This window comes from Ustilago hordei (assembly GCF_900519145.1).
Source record: "Ustilago hordei strain Uho2 genome assembly, contig: UHO2_contig_14, whole genome shotgun sequence".
Lineage (NCBI taxonomy): Eukaryota > Fungi > Basidiomycota > Ustilaginomycetes > Ustilaginales > Ustilaginaceae > Ustilago > Ustilago hordei.
Genome location: NW_024545255.1, coordinates 273,076 through 294,258, shown reverse-complemented (window position 1 = coordinate 294,258; position 21,183 = coordinate 273,076). Strand labels below are relative to the sequence as shown.

General features: G+C 51.0%; 7 protein-coding genes across 7 annotated transcripts; 3 read left to right on the top strand and 4 right to left on the bottom strand.

Moving 5' to 3' along the window:
* Nucleotides 1-478: 478 nt before the first annotated feature.
* Nucleotides 479-1,634, top strand: UHO2_05582 (uncharacterized protein; the record flags this gene model as incomplete). Its single annotated transcript, XM_041554753.1, has 6 exons — nt 479-663; nt 763-798; nt 926-953; nt 987-1,056; nt 1,126-1,203; nt 1,369-1,634. 6 exons carry the CDS (start codon nt 479-481, stop codon nt 1,632-1,634), a joined length of 663 nt encoding a protein of 220 aa, XP_041410687.1.
* Nucleotides 1,635-2,439: 805 nt separating this feature from the next.
* Nucleotides 2,440-7,797, bottom strand: UHO2_05581 (uncharacterized protein; the record flags this gene model as incomplete). The annotated part of the gene is made up of 1 exon (XM_041554752.1): nt 2,440-7,797. One exon carries the CDS (start codon nt 7,795-7,797, stop codon nt 2,440-2,442), a length of 5,358 nt encoding a protein of 1,785 aa, XP_041410686.1.
* Nucleotides 7,798-9,052: 1,255 nt separating this feature from the next.
* UHO2_05580 (uncharacterized protein) lies at nt 9,053-10,291 on the bottom strand (the record flags this gene model as incomplete). The annotated part of the gene is made up of 2 exons (XM_041554751.1): nt 9,053-10,104; nt 10,189-10,291. 2 exons carry the CDS (start codon nt 10,289-10,291, stop codon nt 9,053-9,055), a joined length of 1,155 nt encoding a protein of 384 aa, XP_041410685.1.
* Nucleotides 10,292-11,228: 937 nt separating this feature from the next.
* UHO2_05579 (uncharacterized protein) lies at nt 11,229-12,332 on the top strand (the record flags this gene model as incomplete). Its single annotated transcript, XM_041554750.1, has 1 exon — nt 11,229-12,332. The coding sequence occupies one exon, from the start codon at nt 11,229-11,231 to the stop codon at nt 12,330-12,332; it is 1,104 nt and encodes a 367-aa protein (XP_041410684.1).
* Nucleotides 12,333-12,424: 92 nt separating this feature from the next.
* Nucleotides 12,425-14,518, bottom strand: UHO2_05578 (uncharacterized protein; the record flags this gene model as incomplete). The annotated part of the gene is made up of 1 exon (XM_041554749.1): nt 12,425-14,518. One exon carries the CDS (start codon nt 14,516-14,518, stop codon nt 12,425-12,427), a length of 2,094 nt encoding a protein of 697 aa, XP_041410683.1.
* Nucleotides 14,519-15,775: 1,257 nt separating this feature from the next.
* Nucleotides 15,776-17,407, bottom strand: UHO2_05577 (uncharacterized protein; the record flags this gene model as incomplete). The annotated part of the gene is made up of 1 exon (XM_041554748.1): nt 15,776-17,407. One exon carries the CDS (start codon nt 17,405-17,407, stop codon nt 15,776-15,778), a length of 1,632 nt encoding a protein of 543 aa, XP_041410682.1.
* Nucleotides 17,408-18,847: 1,440 nt separating this feature from the next.
* On the top strand, nt 18,848-19,156 carry UHO2_05576 (uncharacterized protein; the record flags this gene model as incomplete). The annotated part of the gene is made up of 1 exon (XM_041554747.1): nt 18,848-19,156. The coding sequence occupies one exon, from the start codon at nt 18,848-18,850 to the stop codon at nt 19,154-19,156; it is 309 nt and encodes a 102-aa protein (XP_041410681.1).
* Nucleotides 19,157-21,183: the final 2,027 nt, after the last annotated feature.

Here is a 21,183-nt window from a genome sequence, read left to right as displayed (position 1 = left end):
AATCCTCACTACCTTTTGTTTGTTATCACCCTTTGATCACCATCGCCTCCCTTTGATTACTACCACTTCCCTTTGTATTTAGGAGCGCCCCTCGGGCGCTCAGCAGAACACAGTCAGAACATAGCCAGACATGTAAGGTATATATAGAGGGGATTTGCACCCCCCCCCCCCCCCCTTCACGTCTTAATTCAAGCTTCCCTCCTAACGTACTTGAAGGCCCTAGGAAACAGTAGGGAGATGGACTACTTGGCTCACTTCGCCTGCACCTACTACGCCGATTTTCAACCTGGAGTCCGACATTTCCGTTTCGAGGAGATTGTGGAATCAAACAGGATGTTGCTAAAGATCGCTTTTCGTGCTGTGAGTATGAAGCGGAAAGTCCTGGTAATGGTGATGAATCAGTCAGCACGCATTTGGCTACATGTGAATGAATTCTGATGCTCCGAAAGGCATTGGAAAACGGAGATGAGTATCACACATGGCTAGCATTGCTATGTATCGTGTCCCTCTGAACTTGACTCCTTCAGATGTCCTGTCTGGCTATATGCTCCTCGCTTCCAGAGAGATTGCGTCGGAAAGTGTTATGGATGGTAACGGACACAAAGCAAACCCAACAGACGTGATCAAGATGTTTGAACTTGGTCTAGACCAGCAACATCAAGCGTGAGCACAAGGTCGTTAGCGTGGAATTTCTGCGAGTGAGTGCAAGTACTGGACAGCCAAAGTTGTAAACTGTTAGATGGTGGCAGACTTGGGTGGTAGGACGCGGCTTTTGATTGCGTACGACAACGATGAGCAGTAAGTACAGATGGATAATATACGATGCTTGTTTTGGATCTCCTGCGCAGGGTCTTCTGCGCAGACCCTGTGACATCTACTTACTATTTCACTTACTCTTTACTTAGTTTCTGTATCATTGCAATAGCAGTGCTTTGCAAAGACCTTCCAAGCACGTGTGTTGTATCATTGTTGGACGTCAACTGTAGGCGGTGCTCAACACTGTGGTCCAGTCAACAACTGTAGGCGGTGCTTATCACTGCAGTCCAGTCATTCCTTGTAGGTGGTGTTCTACACTGTGGTCCAGTCTCTCTCTCCATCTGTAGGCAATACTCTATTGTGGTCCAGATATCTTCCACCTTCATCGAGCGACTGTCAGCATGACGAACACTCGTGCTGCCACAGGTGTCAATCTGTTATACTTAGGTATAGCCTTAGCAAGACAAACCCATTCTACGATCATGCTGCATAGCCTCTGGACGGAGTGTTCAAGGCGGTCAGTCGAAACCTATTTGAAGCAGACCTTCTGGTTCCTTTCACCAAAACAGTTCGGAAGGAGCTTACTCAGTTGATCTCACTGATATCAACCAGGACCACCAAACTCAGGTTTCAGGCGTGCGACCGCTTACAGGTCTGTATACGCGTCACCCAGCGGGAGCGCAACTATAGCGCGCGCTCGCCCAAACGTCTCCCTTTCTTCACTTCCATCATCTCCCTTCGCGCTGGCCCAGTTGAAGATGCGTCGGCATTCCAACGGGATTCACGGGGTCCAATCGAATGTCGATGAAGCGAGGTTGTGCATAAGCGATATGCATGTGGGATACATGAGCGTTGCCATAGCAACGACCCAGGAGTGATGCAGAAAGCGACGACTCAGGAGCAACACAGGAGGCGACTCATCTCAGTCTAGCGTGCTCAGAGATGGTGATAAGGTATATATACGCTTGTATGGTCACACTCCAGCATAGTAATCTCAAGCATTCAAGAAGTCATACGCCTGTGAACAGGAGCTTGCTAGTAGCTCAGGACAGCATATTGTACTTATAATCTTCAATTAGCCCCTTTTTTGTTAATTGAAGATAACAATTAATACACGGCGTTATCGGGGTCACGATCAGACTCCCTTTACAACAGCCGTATGTTCTATGTAATGCTTGGTTTTCATAGTGTGAACCTAAATGACAAACACATATATATACTCCATTCGCCACTCTAGTCCTATCCGAGACAGGACGTGTCACTTCATTCGTACTCCTGTGTTGCTATGATACTGAGTGCCACTGAGCTGTCGCCATGACAACAATCATGTACCTCATTGTGCTTCTCGCTTAAGTAAGCCTCCTGTGCCTCGGTGTCTCGGCCGTGACACGTGCATCTTGCTTGAGTTTCCGACGCATCTTCAACTTTGTTACATAGGTCTCACGCGACTCACGCGACTCACCCGAGTTAGGCAATCAACTTTTTTTTCTCATGATCTCTTCACGACCTCCATTTCTCCTTGTATATCGGCCAAGTGACCAGCGAGGACGTTGATAGTATACAGAGAAGAAACCAGAGCATGAGAACCACGATCAAAAAGTATATATACAAAACAAAACAAAAAAGAGTTCGTTAAAGAAACCGAAAATAACCCCCTCCTCCTCATCCTTACTCCGCCCCTCTTTAGGCGTAGAACTTTTTGTTGATCAAATAAACCAACATATTTATCCCAACCTCTACCTTCCCCTCTAGAACCTCCATTGTTGGTTGACCATTAAACTGTGCCTCCAGAAGATCTTCGATCCTTAAATCAGTACTATAGCCTGCACTGCCTCCGTTAAGAACTTCGATTCTGAATACTCCTGGTTGGTCTGATGAGATTGTCAGGTTCACCTCGCCTCCTGTAGCCGGTTCGCCATTTCTTCCTACGGTTGCACTGTGCAACTTGTTCCCCGACCCTGATGTGGGTAGTGAAGGTTCGAGGTCAACTCTAGTCAAAACTCCCTTCTCGAGAAGTTTAGAGGAGCTGTATTTATAAGATCCAAACTTGGGCACTTTACCACCGTTTTGTTTGAGACTGCGCAAATGGAAATACTGTTGGCTAAACGGCAAAACAAATCTTTTCTTCCCCTTCCTACCTCCCTGCATAGTTTGCATACTCGCATCGATGTATGAATGGTAAGAATTGATCTGTTCCTCAAGATAACTCTTCTTTTCTGCCAATTGCTGAAGTGTAGCATGCATCGCTTGTTTCTCGTTCGCACGTTGAATACGCTTGCGGTGTTTGTTCCGGATATCGATAGCGATTGCGTTTAACATGTCTTGATATTTGTTCGAACGGGAAACTTTACCGAGCTTTTCGAGTGAGAGCATGTTCTCGAGCGTACGGGCTTTGAGTTCGGAGAATGTGAGTCGTCGGACGTCTTCAAGTCGACCAGTGGCGGAGGAGGTGGGGGTGGAGTAGAGGGGGATTCCAGGTGGACGAGATCCACGTTGACGTTGACGTTCAGCGGCGATTTCGAGTGAAACAATCTCTTCCCATTGTAATTCTTCTTTCTCTGTCACTGGGGCGACAAAGACATCCACTAGGCTTTTGCCGGATTGCACCTTTAGCAGGCTCAAGACTAGTCGCTTTGTTTCGACGAATAACGCCTTTGATTCCGCCTCTGGATCTTGCAGGGTTGCCATCCGAGAAACGAGCTCGAAAGTGATTTCGCTATCCCTAGCCGAATTGAGTTCCTGCGTATTCGAAACTGGTGGTGCGCCGAGTTCGCCCAGAATCACCCGCAGCGGATCCTCTTGATGCGGTGCAAGATGTTCGACCTGTTGAGCCAGGAGGAGATGCATTGAGTAGATCTCGTTGGGAGAGATATAGATCACTGGCTTCTGCTGAACGGTGTGATCGAGGAATTCATCCGCACTGAACTGAAGTTCGGCATCCGGGCAGTCCATGATAGTGCGTAGCCACTTGAAGAATCTCTCCGACGCATGCGAAACATACTCGTTCAGCGGTTGCAGATAAGGATTATCATCCGAAAATAATTTGCCCACTGCAATCTGAGTTAACATCTTCGACACCTCGGCCAAATTTTTCCTCTGAACTGGGCCCACCAGCGTCTCTACCACATCAAACCCTTCCGGCGCAACAATAGCAGGGTTTAGATAGCGATAGTACACCAAATGACCCACTACTTTGATCAATGCTTCTTCTGGTTCAGAGGGGAACTTGGACTGCAAGGCTCGGAAGAGTTCTCGTGCGATGTAGCGCACACCATAGGGCATCTTTCGGGTGGAGCCGAGGATTGCGGTGAGGAAAGCCTCGGTGGTTGCACGAAGAGATTGGAGGTGACGGATGAAGATGGTACGTGCCATCGGATCGGCAAGGGCGTCGTTGAAGGGAACTTCCAGGGGTCGACGTGAAGGTTGGCCTGTTTCCATTTCTTCTTGGTTGATGGTGGAGCGATAGATTGCGCATGGGTCCGTTTCGAGATCGAGACCTTCTTGGTTCATGATATCGGAAACGAGGGGTGAGAGAAGGTCTTTGAGATACTTGCGTTCTTTTACATCGCGGTTGTATTGCGCGACCAGCTTGATGAATTGTGCGTTGCCTCGGATGAATTCTTGAACGGTGGAGACGAAGGTTAACTCTTCCTGGACGCAGCGTTGGAAGAGTTTGAGGAGCAAGAACTCTTCTCTGGCTTTCTGGGCATAACCGAAGAGAGTGAGGACGATCTTCTCGACTTGACGCTTGTCGCGATCGGCCATATCGAGTTTACCAACCCGAGCAAAGAGACGGGCCAGATACTCCGGTCGAGTCTGAAGTGCGTAAAACAACTCCTGGTACAACTCAAACTTCCTCCTCGAAGCCCTATCCAGCGTATGATCAGCAAAAGGATCATTTGCAGCTACCAAGACCGAGTTACGCTTCTGCACCGCCGCCGCAGCCTCCCTCTGCCCCAACAACCCGCGCTCGTTCTTCGCCTTGATCAACTCTTCAATACCAATCTTGTTCTTTACCAGCAATGCGATCTTCGTATCAAGTTCACTTACGTCGTTCTCGAGCGTCTGCGATTCTCTAATCGCTCGGACGACAAGCTTTCGCAATCGCTCGACTTCAATCTCGTCCTCGAAATCCGCATCCGAGTCGTTCAGCAGATGACCGAAGTTCTTGATGGTAGCCACCGGAACGTTTTTACCCATGGTGAGACTGCGGTATTGTTCACCCTGCTGTCTACTACGGAAGAGACTCTGGATCTTGACGACCTTATCCATGTGTTCGTGATAGTGTCGAAGACGGGAAAAGAACTTGCGTCTGCTGAGCACACCACGGATGAGACATTGGAGATGAACAGCAACGGGCTCGCTTGAGAGGAGATGGTTCCTCCACCACTGATATTCGGTGCGAACGAGCGTGCCTCGGATTGCAGCCTGGATACCGACGACGTCTGGGGTGACGAAATCGAGTTGCTTCTTCTGTTCCTGATGCTTGCGACGGGCAAGAGCAGCACGTGCGAAGGATTGCAAGCCTCCAACAGCTGCTTTCACTTCGACTTTTTGCAGTGCAGATCGCATTCTAACGTGATCCTTGCGAGCTAATACACCTCGGATCTGAGCCTGAACTGCAGTGATAGCATCACTCGAACTACGCAGCCCCCTGATGGTGTTCAGCAACTTCTGCTTGGCAAGTACGGATCGACAGGCGGCCTGCAATTTGATGACATTCTCGGTCGAGTCGGCGAGACGGTAGATGAGTTTCTCGTAAGCAGTGCGTGCAAGACGACCACGGATCTGTGCTTGCAATCCAACAACACCGGACTCGTGCTTGTCGAGCGCCTTGATGTTTTGGAAGAATCGACGACGAAAGAGGGCACCGCGGGCACGAGCCTGGAAGTGTTGGATAGCACGAGCGTTGCCTGCATCGTGAACGCGCTTGACGTGCTCGATGTGGGTCTGACGAGCGAGCTTGGCACGGACGGCAGCCTGAAGTCCAACGAAAGTGCGTGTGCTGGTGTGAATGGCGGCTTGCTTGCGGTGGAAGTTGCGACGAGCAAGCACTCCACGAATTTGGGCCTGCATGAGTGGAGCCCATCTCGACACAATGCGATCCTCTTCAGCACGACGCTGACGTTCTTGCTCCTCGAGACGACGAACGCGTTCTGCCTCGGCCGCTGCAGCTCGTCTGGCCTCTTGCTCGCTTCGACGCTGAATCTCGGCCTGAAGACGATCAGCAAACCTCGTCCTCGCCACAAACGCCCTCGCAGCAGTCTGCAGCGCCATCACAGCATCAATGTTCTGCATAAGCTCGCGATCGATCCTTTCCTGTTCCGTCTCCGGTTCCGGCTCTGGCTCGATGTTCATCTCCTTCGCCAACGCCTTCCCAACAGCGCCGAACGACGGCATAGCAACACCGCTCGCATCCAACCCCTTCTGTGTCTTCTGCAACTGATCATCTGTAAACTCGAGCTTACCGATCAAGTTGCCCACCTTTAACGCTCTACCCTGACGAGCAAGTACGTGACTGAGCGCGTGAATGCAGTAAACGACCTTGGGGAAGTTCTTCTTCTCGTACAGATCGGTCAATTCAAACTGGAAGAAAATGGGCAGTCCAGCCCTGTTGATAAAGCTGAAGAAGTAGTTGATGTTGTCCGTGTGTCGATACTGGAGTTTAGGATGGACAAAGATCCTGGGTACGCAGTCGGGTTCGAATTTCTTTGCGAGTTTGGCGAGGAAGATACCATCTCGCATCTCGTTTTCCATCTCGACGACGTGACCGAGTTGCTCTCCGACGTGGAGCTCCATCCATTCCTTGGCTTCACCACAGTGGCAGAGATACTCGTAGGCTTGGAGAAGATGACGTTGAGTGTCCATCCATTTGCTCGAACTTGTGAAGGGAAGGTTGGAACTAGCTGCGGAGGGACGGCCTAGTGCCATAGTACCCGGGCCATCTGCGCGTGCCAGACGAATACGTCCGTGAAGACCAGCAACATCCTCGGCACCAGTAGTGATACCGGGAAGCACGATTTCGCCTTCTTGATCTTCGCTCTCCATTCGACCTGGACGAGCGGGTTTCTGCCAGCCTTCCTCGATGGTGGGTTCGAGGTTGAGACCGTTGAGGCTGTTAGCGAGAGGTGAAGCGGTAGCATCGATGCTCTGAGTGCGCTGACCACGTGATCGGCCGACCGTCATTCGTGTATGGCCGTGCTGATCGCCGTATGCACCGAGATCGTCAGTTTTCTTGGTAAAGTCTTTGATCATTTTGAGCGCACCAACACTGGAACGCTTGAGATCTTTGACACCGCCAAGATGAAGCTGAGATGGACCGCTCGACGATCCTACATTGGCACCGTTTGCTCCATTGCTCCAGAAGCTGCCCTGGGTAGGGGTGGAAGGAGATTGGATGCAGGAAGAGTCGTCCTTCTTGGGCGAAGAGAGAGGCGAATCGTAGCTGCGTTCCTTTGTGGGCGAGACAGGGCGGTCGTAAGGATGCTTGGTGGGGGAATAAGCGCGAGCTCGACCCACAGTCGACGAGTTGAACAGGTTGTCTCGCGGCGCTGGAGGCATCGAGATGGGTCTGCCATTCGCACCACGAGAAGCAGCTGGGAAAGTAGCTTTGCTGAAGGTGGCTGGCACTGGTGAGGTGGTTGCGCTGACCGAACCGTTGGATGCAGAACTGGAGAGACTACCGTTGGAGCCAAAGTGACCAGCAGAGGGTCCGTGGGGTGAAGCAGTGGGGCTGTGAGCAGAAGGTGAAGCAGCAACAGCAGCAGCAGCAGAACGCAGTTCAGCAGCTCGTTGAGGGTCGAGCGAGGCAGTGTGACGATGAGGAGCAGGGAAGCGTCGAGCTGAACTAGAATGGTGAAGACCGTTTGCTGCTGCTGCTGCCGAAGCGCGTGTTGGAGCGGAATCGAGTGTAGAAGAAGCAAGAGAGAAGGTGCTACTGCGAGAAGAGGATCGCTCGAGGTATTTGGACTGGTATGCGAACGGACTGCTGCGTGCGTTAGGACTAGCAGCCGGCAGCGTTGGTTTTGCCTGCTGATCCATTAATGTGGCCAGGCAGCAATACTACTGGAGGAACGCGAAGGTGAAAGTGCCACGGCAAGTGGTTTGTATGCTGGTGTTACTGCTCGAAAAGGGATGGTGCTCGGGGTGCAGTCCAATATGCAACGTCGGAAGTGGTGTACGCGTCCACTGTGTCTATGAAGGTGGCCAGTTGTTGTCCGGCTAGTGCTAGCGATACAAGCTTCTATAGTCTGTCGTAGAAGTTGAACGGCAATGATGGTGGTGGTGCGTAAAAAGGAGGTCGCCTTGATGCGTAAAGGCGGAGTCGTAAGCGGGCGTTAGTGATGACCAAGAGTGTGTTGAGGAAGAGAGTGGGAGCGTATTGACGGCGTCGTTGATGTTGTTGGGTGGTGATGGTGAGGGGGAGGCTAAGTTGAGTCTCGCGTGTCGATAGGGTGGAGGATAGTTAGCCAACTGCCACCTTCTCACGCCAACTCTTGCACACACAGCGCTCAGTTCTCACTTCTGGCTCTCTCTTAGACTTGTCTTAGGGGCCCTCAAGCCAAACTCGAAAGAGGCCTAACTCTGCACAAGGGCTGCGCGCGCACATTCAATTTCCACTTGCACTTGCCAGAACGAGGAGGAAGAGGGCGTACACAATAGTGCTTGCACCCTGCAGTAACTGGCAGCCCACAATCGACGATTTTCTGTTCTTTCAAGTTGGCGATGACTGAAAGCACACCACAATGCATCTTTCTAGCAGCATCCAAGTATCATTCAAGCGACGGTGAAGAGGGTTATGAGGGCTGGGGAACGAGGAGGCAACGCAAACTGCCAAAAGAAAAGCTCGTTGGAAAGGGGCCAAAGCAAGCGAAATTTGTAATGGTGTTGTTCTCGCTTCTGAATACAACTTTCTCTTGGATTGTATTCGTGGCGCGTCGATTAGGGGTCAACTCCCCTTTCGCTATTTCAAATCACTACTCACCAGGCCAACTTCTATCCAACTGCCTCGTCCACTCAACCACTTCACCGCCCTCGTGCCAGCGGGAGCGACCTGTGTTGGTCTCCAGAGTCGCGTGTTCTTTATCACGTGATTTCATCAATTTGCCCTTTCGAACCTCTTCAACGGCGCAATAGAGTTGGCCCTTGCCTTTTTTCACGTTCGACACCGCGCTCGCTGTCAACAGCCCAGACTGATACGCTACACCTCGAATGATATCGCCACATAGCACAAAGCACACTCTGAAACTTCATAAATCAAGAATCCCTTTTGTCATGGTGCTGAACTGGTAGTGTACTACATGATCGTACACTCCTCGCCCGCATTGCCGCTACCCCCAAAGCCAGGCAAACCGTCCAACTCAGTAGGCATATCCCCAACAATCTCCTTCGGAGGACTACCACAGTCTTGCATCTGGTTCATCAACTCCTGTATCCTTCCACCCTGTTCCTTGTTCTTTGCATCATACCCTGGTTGTTCAAAGATCCTTACAATCTCATCAATGTATTTACTCTGCAATTCGTATCTCTTCCTATCTTCCTCCGAGATTCCTTTGCTCTCCTCCCCAGCTAGATATGCAGGGTATTTGTCTCTCAGTTCTTTAAGTGGCTCATAGAGGATGTCGCGGGACATAAGCTCGTCCATCATCCCCTCCAACATCTTTGTCAACTCGGGATTATCCATTGCGCCTTCTAAGCCCGAGAGATCACCGGATCCACCGAGAGCGGCGACGAGTTTGGCCATTTCTTCGCCCTCCGGACCGGACAGCCCCGCGAAGGGGTTAGAGGAGGCAGAGGAGGAGGAGGTTGCGGTTGCGGTTGCGGTTGCGGTTGCATCGGATTCTTTGAGTTTAGCCAAGGTCGCGGAGATCGCATCGTTGAAGTTGCCCGGCTTGTTGCCTGCAGCAGTGGTAGCAGCTTCGCGGGAGGTGGAAGAAGAGGGACCAGCAGCAGCAGAGGATGCAATGTTGGAGCAAGTAGAGGCGGAGGGAGCAGAGGGTGCGCTGCCAAAGCCAGCCATCATAGCTTCGAATTGCTTCATCAGTTCTCCCTCGTTAAACTCTCCGTTTGAACCGGGTGCGCCAGCCATCAATCCTTCAGCATCAACATTCGCTTGTCCGCCCAGCTCTTTCATCAGTTGCTGCATTCCTTGTGCTAGCTCTTTGGCGAAATCTTCCGAGAGAACGTCGTCTAAAGCTGGGTCATCGGCAGCGCGTTCACCAGCAGATGCGTTCTCCTGGTTTGCGGTGGTTGTTTCCGAGCTCGACGCTGCTGGTGGCTTCGATTCTGTTGCAGCAGCGGAAGCAGCAGGCTTTGAGCTTGAAGGCTGATTGAATTCCTCCAATACATCTTCAGATTCAAGGCGAAGCAAAGGTGTCAGTTTCGGATCACTTTCCAAGAAGCAAACTTGTGTTTAGGCAAAGTGTTGCTTACCATCAAGGTCATCCAAATCATCCACGTCTTCCACGTGCGCTGAGGCTGGTGGGGACTTTGTTGCCGCCGTAGAGGCAGAAGGTGTACTGGTGTTGCTCGACATTGCTTGCGTTGAACCCTCGAGAGTGGTTGTTGGAAGGAAGGAAGGAAATCGGGATCGAAACAAGATAGTGATCATGGGTTGCGTTGAGCCGCGCCCTCTTTTGGAGATGTGGGCAACCGGTCACTTTCAACAGCCGGAACAAGAACGGGCACCAGCACAAGCCAACACAGTCCTGCGCTTCCAATCAGCTGCGCCTATTTTCAGTTTCCCTTTTTTTTTCTTTTTTTTTCTTTTTTTTTTTTCTTCTAACCCATTTCAATGATGTTAGATTTTTTCGCCTTTTTGTGTAAATGTTGGTGTACAGGATCAAACATCTTTGTTTTTTTGGGCTCCCAGGCCGGCGACTAAAATCAGCGACAACGACCGACGTCATCAACATCCCCCGCAGTTGAAGTTGAAAGGTAGAAACACCACTTTGTCAGGGCCACGATCAGGCTCCCTTCGCATAGGTGTATAGCAACTGCAATGCTTACTTGTATTCGAGTGGACCCAAGCTACGAACATGAGTATATATATCTTCACATCGTCTCTGAGAACATCGAGCAGCCCTGAGTCGTTGCCATGTCAACCTTGATGCATTTCATGTGTCTGGGCGAAGCTCGTGAATAAGCGGTGTTTGCTTGCACCACCTTGGCCCTGTCGGCATTCTGGATAAACCCTGGAAATTTTCCGACGTATCTTCAACTCCCGCTCTTGCCACCGACGAACAGCGGCTATGCATGTCTCTGCCTGCGGTAACAATCATCCTTCACCAACCGACGTGAAGCTGTTCCTGCCGTTCAGCTCAGATCTGGCATGGTTCGTTCGCCAGACCTGCCCCTTCTTGTTCCTCGGCCCATATCTATCTTGATCCCCTCCCACCTCTCCCACCTCTCTCAGTCATCACCACCATCTCTCTTCATCACACCACACACAAACCAACCCGACTGGCCCAACCATGTCTACTACACCGTACGAACTCAAATGGGGAATCCTAGCAACAGGAGGAATCGCTGATAAATTCGCTCGAGATCTCCTCATCGATCCTTCCACTCGAGACGTCTCGGATGTTAAACACAAAGTGGTTGCTGCTGCCTCCTCTACCTCTGCCAAACGCGCTGCTGATTTCATCTCTTCAATCGGTGCTGAAGGGGCTCAAGGATATGGTTCTTACCAAGAACTCGTCAAGGACCCCGAGGTTCAGATCATCTATGTTGCCACTCCGCATTCGCATCACTACGAAAACACGTTACTCGCCCTTAATGCGGGGAAGCATGTATGTTGTGAAAAGCCATTCACCATAAACGCTGCTCAGACTAAACATCTTATCAAGGTTGCTAGGGAGAAGAAGCTATTCTTGATGGAAGCGGTATGGATTAGATTCTTCCCGATCACGCTTGAAATTCAGCGTCTGATCCATCAAGAGCGTTGGCTTGGCCCTATTCGCCGAGTATTCTCCGACTTTGGGATGCAGTTTAAACCAGACCCAAAACACCGCCTATTCAACCCCGAGCTGGGCGGTGGTGCGCTGCTAGACCTTGGAATCTATGCTCTCACTTGGCAGATGCTCACTCTGTTTGCTGATCCAGACAACCACAAAACCGCACCCGAGGTGACGGGTTCGATCGTAAAGTCAAAGTTAACTGGAGTAGACGCATCCACTACGATGGTATTCAACTTCCCCACCATCAGCGCACAGGGAATCGCAACAACAAATATGACCATTCGATCAAGCGAAAAATACGTAGTCCTCATTCAAGGCGAGAAGGCCGATATGACTATTCCTTGGGCTCCTTACCGCCCAGAATCCTTCACAATCCACCAAAAAGACTCCGAAGGAGTATATACAGGTAAAAAGGAGGACAACAAGTTTGATATTCCAGGTCATGGAATGTTTTGGGAAGCCGACGCTTGCGCCCGTGCTATCCGTGACGCAAAGATGGAAGAGGAAAAGTGTAGTTGGGCGGAAAGCACCTTGACGATGGAGATTATGGACAAGGTTAGGTATGGTGGTGGTGTGCGGTACCCTGATCACATCGAAGCTGTTCATCCGGATGCCTAATCACATCTTGTAACTGTAACGCACACCTTGTGGAGAATGAAGAGTTGCAACAAGAACCTAATTACAGAATGCCAAGCGAGTGTTAGGCGTGGTTAAGCACGACCGAAAAACCTCCTAACTCTCTCCCCTAAGCTTGGACTAACACTTTGCCCCTTTACTGCACGATCGATGCTCCTGATTAACCTATCGTAATACTCTGGCTGAGATTTTGGTTTGAGCATGGACTCTGGCAATGGATACTCCATTGAGACTTTGTTCTCCTTCAACTCCTGCAGCAACCTAAGGCTCTTCCTTGCGTAATCGAGTTCTGCTTTGGTGAGTGTCTTTGTTCCTGGCAGCGGGTCAGGTAGGGGGTTGCCAGGGGGCTTCGCATGGACTTGTTCCGGATGTAACGAAGATTGGCTTTGAATAGAGAGGAGTGAAGTTTGGGCTGCGGCGATGATGCTGTTCCCAAAGTCAATCTCAGGACGCAAGGGATCCTTAGGCCAGGACTGAGCGAGGGAGATAAACTCTTTGTAGAGTGACTGGATCTCTTCGGATGTGGCGACGTCTTTGGTAGGTGCAGGACCACAAGTTCGAGAGGTGGTGGAGAATGCTCGTGCTTGTTGACCGATTGATTTAGAGGCGGAGAGGTGGGATGCGGAGGTAGAGGTGGAACGAGAGAGCTCGTCACAAACGACGAGCAGACAAGATTCGATAATGTCGACTGCTTTATCCACTTGTTCCCTGGTGACGGTCAAACTTGGGAGGATACGAATTGTATCGGATCCAGCGGTGAGGATGAGTAGTCCACGCTGACGTGCCAAAGCAACAACCTTGCCAGCATGAGCCGGATCCTTTGTGCTAACACCGACAATGAGCCCCTTTCCACGAGGACTGGGTTTACCTGCTTCTGGATCATTCAACAAGAGATCGGGGAACATAGCAACCAGGTTGTTGAGTCGGCTGAAAAGCGCCTGGGAAGACTCCATCATGCTCTCACCCAACTCGTTGCTTGCCAATCGACCCAAGACGTGGTGTGCGATACGGGAAGTCAAAGGACCACCACCGAACGTCGTACCATGATCACCAACCGCAATCAGGTTCGCAACCGAATCGCGCATCAGCACCGCACCAATCGGGAAGCCGTTCGCAAGCGGCTTAGCCATAGTCACCATATCCGGGTGAGCATTGGTGGGGTACTCGCTATGACACCAAAGCGTGCCTGCTCGGAAGAGCCCACATTGAATCTCGTCAAAGATCAACATTGCTCCAGCCTCGTCACACCTCTTTCGCAAAGCCTGAAGGAACTCGAGTGAGGCGGGGAAGATTCCACCCTCACCCTGCACCGGCTCGACAATAACACCGGCAGTAGTCTCGTCAATCAAACTCTCCACTCCAGCGACATCGTTGTAGGTGCCTACCTTGACATCTCCAATCAAGGGTGCGAACGGAGCCTGGTATTTAGGGTTAGGTGTCATGGCAAGCGCCCCCATAGTTCGACCGTGGAAAGCGTTCTTAAAGCTAACCAAACCCGTCTTCTTATCGCTACCCTTGGTAGGATGGGACTTTGCAGCCTTACGAGCGAACTTGAGCGCTGCTTCATTTGCCTCTGTCCCCGAGTTGGCAAGGAAGACCTTCAAGCCAGCACTATCAGGAGTAGAAGGTTTGGTTCCCTTCTCGAATCCCATCCCACCATGCTTGTGCGTCAGGGTGACCATTCGATCCGCCAACTCACCGGACCATTGGTTGTGGTACAAGTTGCTGGCGTGGACGAGCTTTGCACTTTGATCAGCGGCGATTTCGGCGATTTCTGGGTCTGCATGACCGAGCGAATTGACAGCGATACCGGAGGAGAAGTCGAGGTACTTGCGTTCGGTGTGGCCTGCGTTGGTGTTGGGATCAGCAGCTGCGTACAAATGGAGGCCGTTACCGCGGGTGAAGATGAGTTGGGGTCGGGAGTATGTGGCGAGGACAGAGCGAGAGAATCGGTCGAGTGTGTCGGCGATCTTGGAGCCACGTGATGCATCGCCGTCCGGATGAGAGAGGGAGATGTAGTCTGCGCATGGCTTCTTTGTGCTGCTGGAGGCGGTAGCAGGTTTGTTGGCGGCGTGTGTAGCGAGAAGACGGATGTGCGGACGTGCAAGAGAGAGAGATGCTTGCGATCGCCTCATTGAAGAGGTGAGAGCAACGCGGGTGGCTGCCATCGTAGACACGGAAGCTAGCGTATGCTTGCTAGCTAGAAGCGTGATGAGGGAGGTTGTTGAAGTGATCGCCTATCGAAATCCGGCAAGTGAATTTGGATGATGATGTTGGTCGATCCTTATCCGTGCATCTCAGTCTGTGTGTGAGTCGAGAAGGAAGATGTGAGTCGGGAAGGAAGATGTGAGTGAGCAGCTAAGAAATGCGCACACTTATCAGCCACAGCCAAGAAGAATGTGGAGAGTCGCACGAAAAAGAAAGAAACAAGAGACCGCAGAAGGGCAGAAGAAGAGTCACATCAGAGTCATCTTCCTTAGCTTTTCGAGCGGCGACCTTTTTTTTTTCTTTTTTTTTTTTTTTTTTTTTTTTTTTTTTTTTTTTAATCGTTTCGATTTGATTTTTGATTTTTGATTTTTCGTATTTTCGTATTTTCGTGAAATTCTTTTTCTTCCGATTTTCTCACCGAGCGTTCAGATTTGTGCGCTGTCTGACTCGCTCGCCCTCAACCCCCTCATGTCCTCGGCACTCGCCTGACGTTGCGTACAACGATCAAGTTGTTACCCTTCCGATCGACCAAGGGTTCAGAAAACAGAGTCGTTCCCTTATCGACCTTGACACGTAATTCGAGACTTCTAGAGACTTGCAATTTGGTCCTCTTATCGGTTGATTTGGAGTTATGGATGCGTCCTCGGAGACGGCCGATGAAGGACAATCGAGTGTCTTTGGAATAGGACGGGTGTCCATCTTTGACACTCTTTGGCGCTGTAAGTCCATCGCTCGTGACGTCTGTTCCGGTAAGCTGACATTGCCCTGTCGAGACACGGTAAAGTGAGGCGGTGGACAAAAGACTCAAGATCCCGTCAGAGACGAGGTATATCTAGACACTTTGAACCGGATAACAGAATCCTTTCTCCAAGTAGGGACATGACTGAGCCTGTTTCCATCCGTGCCTTCTATCTTCAGAGGGATGGCTAAGTCGAAGTTGTGACCGTCAAGAAGCAGTCGGCACATCCAAATCCGACAGTAGAAAGCGTGCCAGTCGTTCAATTCTGATCAGAGCAATTTGCTCGGCACACTTGTATACGCTCTCGGAAGTGTTCGATTGATTCAATGCAAGGGACTTGAGATTCAAAGTGAACAAGTGGGCGTGGCGGCAAGTCCGCATCAACGCGTACAGCAAAGAATCAACGAAACAGAGATGAAACCTTTCAAGAGTGGCCTGGAAACGGGATACAACGAAAGAAAACCCCAACATTACCGCTCTACCGAGCAGCACCGACGCCAACACTGCTACCTGCGCTCGACAAACGAGCGCCAAAACTCATCCCATTGCCACCAAAGCTTGCAGCACGCGGACTGGCGCATAGCTTCGACATGGCGTCTTTGCGCAGACGACTGTTCATGCGAGCTTGGAAGTTGACTTTCTGGAAGTCGTTGGGTTGACCTTTGGGCTGACGACGAGGTTGGATGGGCGGGAGTGTGAGACCGGCGTTGTTGATGGGAGTGTTGCTGTCCGAGGCACTGCCGTTGGTCTTGAAAGCGCGGTGGGTGGGAGCAGCTGAGAGATGAATGGCACGAGAGATGGCCTTGGGTGCTGGGATGGGTGGTGTCGAGCAAGTCGAAGTGGGCGCGCAGGCTACGGCTCCTCGACCAAGCGATCCGTAGAGACTGTTGGCGAGCTGCTTCGGTGCCTGCATCTGGTGAGGTGTGGGCGTGGTGGATTGAGCTTTGGCCAGAGGCGTGTTGACTTCGAGGTCTTCTTCGCTCGTCTCGGGCGTCTGGTCGCCTTCGACCTGATCATCAGACTGAGCGCGAGAGTCTTCGGAGGCGCTGTCGTCGATAACGATCGAAGGGGTCACAGTGCGGGAGCGCATCGACATGATACTGTCAGTGGTGCCGGACGAGGGGCGCATGCCTTTGCGAGATTGAACGCTCGAAGCAGGCGAGCCACCGCGCTGACCAGGAGGTGTAGGCAGTCTGTCCTCGCCAGGCACAGCTCCACCTCGCCAGCTTCGCTGATTCAAGGGAGTGCGGGCAGGCGAGGGTCCTTCGCTGCTAACCTTGCGCGTGTGTCGGTTGAGGATGTTTTGCAGGTGAAGCTGCTGCTGCTGTTGCTGCTGCATCGACTGCTGAGAAAGCTCGTTGTATGTAGCACCACCGTGCACATCATTCTCGAGACCCATGGTCTGGTAGAGCTGCTGGACCTGACGCTGACGCAGGCTAGCTTGGATGCTGGCTTGAGCAGCCTGCCTCTGCTCCTGTGCAGACGCAGCTGCAGTCTGGGCCTGGTTCATGAGGTCGGCATGGTGCGATGAGCCATTCTCAAAACCATCATTGCCACTTTGAAGTTGGGAGAGAAGGAACCGCTGTTGGGCGGCAAGCTGTTGTTGATTGTACTGCTGCTGTCCGTATTGCTGCTGCTTCTGAAGAGCTTGAAGTCGGAGCAGCTCAGCCTTCTGCTGCTGCACTGCGGCCTGCTGCCGAGCAAACTGTTGCTGCAACTGCATCTGCATATACTGCTGCTGCTGCTGCTGTTGGTGGTTGTTGCTGTTGCCATATTGCTCGGCGTACTGTTGCTGCTGCTGCTGCTGCTGTTGCTGGCCATATCCATTCTGGTAGTGGGAGTTCCCAAGCTGAGCACCCGACTGAAGACGCATGGCAGCAAGCTGATCTTCGAGACTAGCTTGCAAGGCGGAAATGTCACGCAGCGACTCGGCAGTGCGGTATGAGTGGTTGTTCTGTTGTGCCTGGTGTTGAGGATAGAACTGCTGCGAGGCACCCTGAGAAGGGAAGACGGAGCCGAGACCGAGTCCCTCGGTGCGAAGACCGGAGAGGAGGTCAGAGCGAGTCTGGTAGGCGTTGCCGCCGTAATACTGCTGGTTGGAGGTGTTCATCTTAATGGAGCTGGGAAACTGAGAAAGAGTGTCGAGATTGTGGGGGTGGTGCGGGTGGTGCGGGTGGTGGTATCAGATAGTACGGCTCCTGGCCTAAGAGTGAGTGTTGTTATACAAGCCTTGGAGAGAGATTGCTTGTGCTACACGAGTGCTTGCTGAAAGCAGATGGGGAATCTTGAATGTGCTTGTTGGTAGCAGGTATATGGTCCGTGCGTTTGTAGCGGACGAAGATTGATTGTAGAGCCGGGGGAGGAGATGATGCTTGAGAGTGAGTCTTTTGAGAAGACTGGCTGCGATCAACGCTGATTGAAGGGGGAGTCGAAGAGGCGGTAAGAGAAACCTTTACGAATGCGGTGGACTTGTGAGGAAGTCAGACCGGGAGGTGACGGTGCTGAAGTGTCGCCGCTTTGTGAGTGGGTGGGGACAAGGAGGAGGAGCAAGTGATGTGCTCGTCGAGGTTGAATACGTGTGTATATGCGGATCGCGGCTGCGAAAGCGTGTGTCGGACTGAGGTGGGGAAGAGTGTTGGTGGAAGTGCAAGGCGCGAATTCAACGAAATTGCTCAGTTTGAGCGATTCAGGATGATACGGTGGGGTTGATTAGAACAAAGCTAACAGAGTGGGTGGGATGAGATTACGTTGCAGCGACCAGTGTTGGTTGATAAGCACACGGAATAGGGCTGATGAGGTGGGTGGGGCTAATGAAGTCGACGACAGGGACGAAGGGTGGCAGTGCTAGCTGCGAGAGGTGGAGTTGGAGTATGACTGAGCAATTTAAGCTCTGAATTATGGCTAAAAGATACACTGAGCCGACGGAGGTTAGGAGTCTGGATATCAGTTGAAGATGGGAAGTGCGAGAGCCGAACGAGGTTGTGTCGAGGAGCTAATCGTAAAGATGAGACTGAATATGTTTTTCCTTTTTTTTTTTTTCTCTTCTTTTTATTTTTTTTCGATTCTGTGACGGTAAAACTTGACTGAGGCAAGTGTATTGCTAAAGGGAAGAAGATCAAGACGAGATATGATGATCTGAGCTGAAGGGACGCTTTGAGCTGTCGGAATGGAAGTTGAAAACCGAAAACCCAAGAAGAGGAAACGAGAGCTGGAGAGTGGGGGGCGGTATTGGAAGAATGGAGATGAGAATCGAAGGTCGAGACGAAGATATCGGGAACGGAAGCAAAAGAATCGAGATGGGGACGAGGGGAAAGAAGGGGGGGGGGATCGAGACAGGAAAAGTGATGGTGGCAAAAAGGATGGCGATGAAGCGTTTGACAGACGACGATGAAGAAAGAGGCTGAGCTGTGATGGCCGCCAAGGCAGAGCGGAAAAATTCAAGCTTGCAGAGCGCAGAGTGGCGACGGAAAAGCGCAGCCAAAGCCAAAAGCCAAAAGCCAAAGCCAAAAATTCGACTCAGCAGCAGCTCTGTCTCTTTTCGACATTCGGAATGGTCCCGACACTTGTGACTGGCTCTCTCTCATTTGTCACACTCTTGAGCGCCACAAAAATTGAACCAAATCAGAGATGGGAAGGGATGAATGCCAGTGAAGCAATGACAAACGAGGTCTGGGCTGCCATTCGTGCTGCGTCGCTGTATGCTATGCGATGGGGTGCGTGCGTGATTGAATGCATGCATGCAGGCCAATTGATGGTGTATGCTGCTGTTGTTGGGCAGCAAATGCTGGAACCGTTGGTTGGGATTGCATTACATAGGCAGCAGCAGCCCCAGCATAAGCAGCAGTATCAACAGACGTAACAATTCGAAAGAACACAGCGCACAGCACGAGTCTCGAAACAAATAAATGAGAACTAGCAAAAAAGAAAGAAAGAAAAAGAAAAAGGAAAAGGAAAAGAAAAAGAAAAAGAAAAAGAAAAAAACACCACCACCATTTTTACACCGAAACAAGCTTTGTTTGAAGGGTGAATCAGCTGTATCGGACCCCAACCGAAGCGTCAAACAGTCGAGTGCAATCGAGTCCCTCGTCCATTTCGCTTTCCCTTCCGTTTTCCTGCATGCAGCCGTGGGAAATTTTCTGTCCCAGCACCACAACAGCCAGCATCAACGCCAACACATCAGTCCACTTTCTCTCCTTCTTGCTCAACCACGCGCGCCAAGACTACTTCGGCGCTGCTTAAACTCAGACTCAACCTCGCAATCCGAACCATCCGAACCATCAATTCATACCATGGCAGGGACAATAGGAGAGCATAAAGGAGGTTAGGATTGCGGGATGAGCGTGAGTGTGCTCACAGGCTCGAGAGGCTGCCGGATGAGCGCAGGAGAGCGTGAAGACAAGGCAATACAGGGTGGGAAAACACTTGAAGAGACGGCGGGATTCTGCTAGGCGAGCAGCTGCGAGATTGGTGGTGATTGGAGAGAAGCATTCTGTAGCTGCGCGATGACTTGGCAGAATCTTTGACCACGGATCACATCACCTGACTTTTTTGTCACGTGATTACCATTCTCGACTAGAAAATATCTCACCTTGTGCGCGCGCGCGCGTGTCCCTCTCTCTTGCTCTGCCCTTCTGCTTTCTACTGTCGACCCTTTCCTCTCGACGCGAAAAGTCGTGGTCGTGTAAAGTGAGGATGAGCCGAATGAACCCTGCTTTTTCGCTTGGATTCTGTGATTCGCCAACGCACACGGAGACACTTGCATGAGCGCAGGCAGGATCCTTCACTCGTCCGTATCTGCTTGCTTGGTGACGCCTGAAAACAGTTTCTACAGGAAGCAAGCTTCGACGCTATTGGACAGCAGTTGCCATCAGAAGGCCAGCATATGATGCTGCTCTCAACAACCTGCTGTTCCGGCATGGCTGACAACGGACAGAAGCAAAGTCTGCTGAAAATAACGATCCAGTGGAGAGCCAAAGTGACGAAGAATCGGGCCAGATCGATCTAGAGTATAATCGGGAAAGGAGATCTGATCATGAATCAAACGGGGCCGATACGACGAGAGATCAGATACAACACAGTCCCAAACTCGTTGTCAGGCTAGGTCATGAAACAGCATACTCCCACAATAGGTATCAGCCTCATAAATGTATATACAGTACATGTGTAAACTGTCCCAAGATTTTACATGTCACCATACATCACTCTAATGCTCAATAGCTATAAGTTGTATTGCCACACTGTCTGATATCATCTGAAAGCACTGCTTCTTCTCTCCAAGACTGTGGAATTGATATTGACATTGACTAAAAAAATTGTGCTATGAAGAAGAGCTGAATTTTTTTTTTATTGTGGGACAGTTTATGGAGCATGCTCCCAAATAGTGACACCACTCCATTTCTGACCTTGTGGGCTTTTGACTACAATGAAACTTGTAATGTAACTTGGTGGGCACCTTCATACACATTGAAAGTAGTGATGTGGAAAGTTTCAGCTCAATCAGATGACTGTGAGCAATCTGGCAGCACTTCCAGTCTGACACCATCATATCTATACCATCATGACAAAAACCACCCCTGAGAAGCACTGATCAGCACTCTTTCACCTCCAAAATGGAGAATCTACCTGTTCAGTTGCCAAGAAACTCGGTCTGAGCAAGTCTATGGTGTCTCACATCAGCAAAAGTGCCTCTGCTGATGCTCCAAAGTCAAAGGGGGGCCAGCCAAGAAAACTCCAGCCTTGTCATGTTCACTTCCTGGACCACTATTTTGAGCTCAATTCAATGTCCATGGTCAGGAAAGCATGTCATGCACTGCAGGAGATGTTTCACATCAAAGCATGCCCAATGACAGTAAGAAAAGCACTTCATTACTGTTGTTACAAAGCATG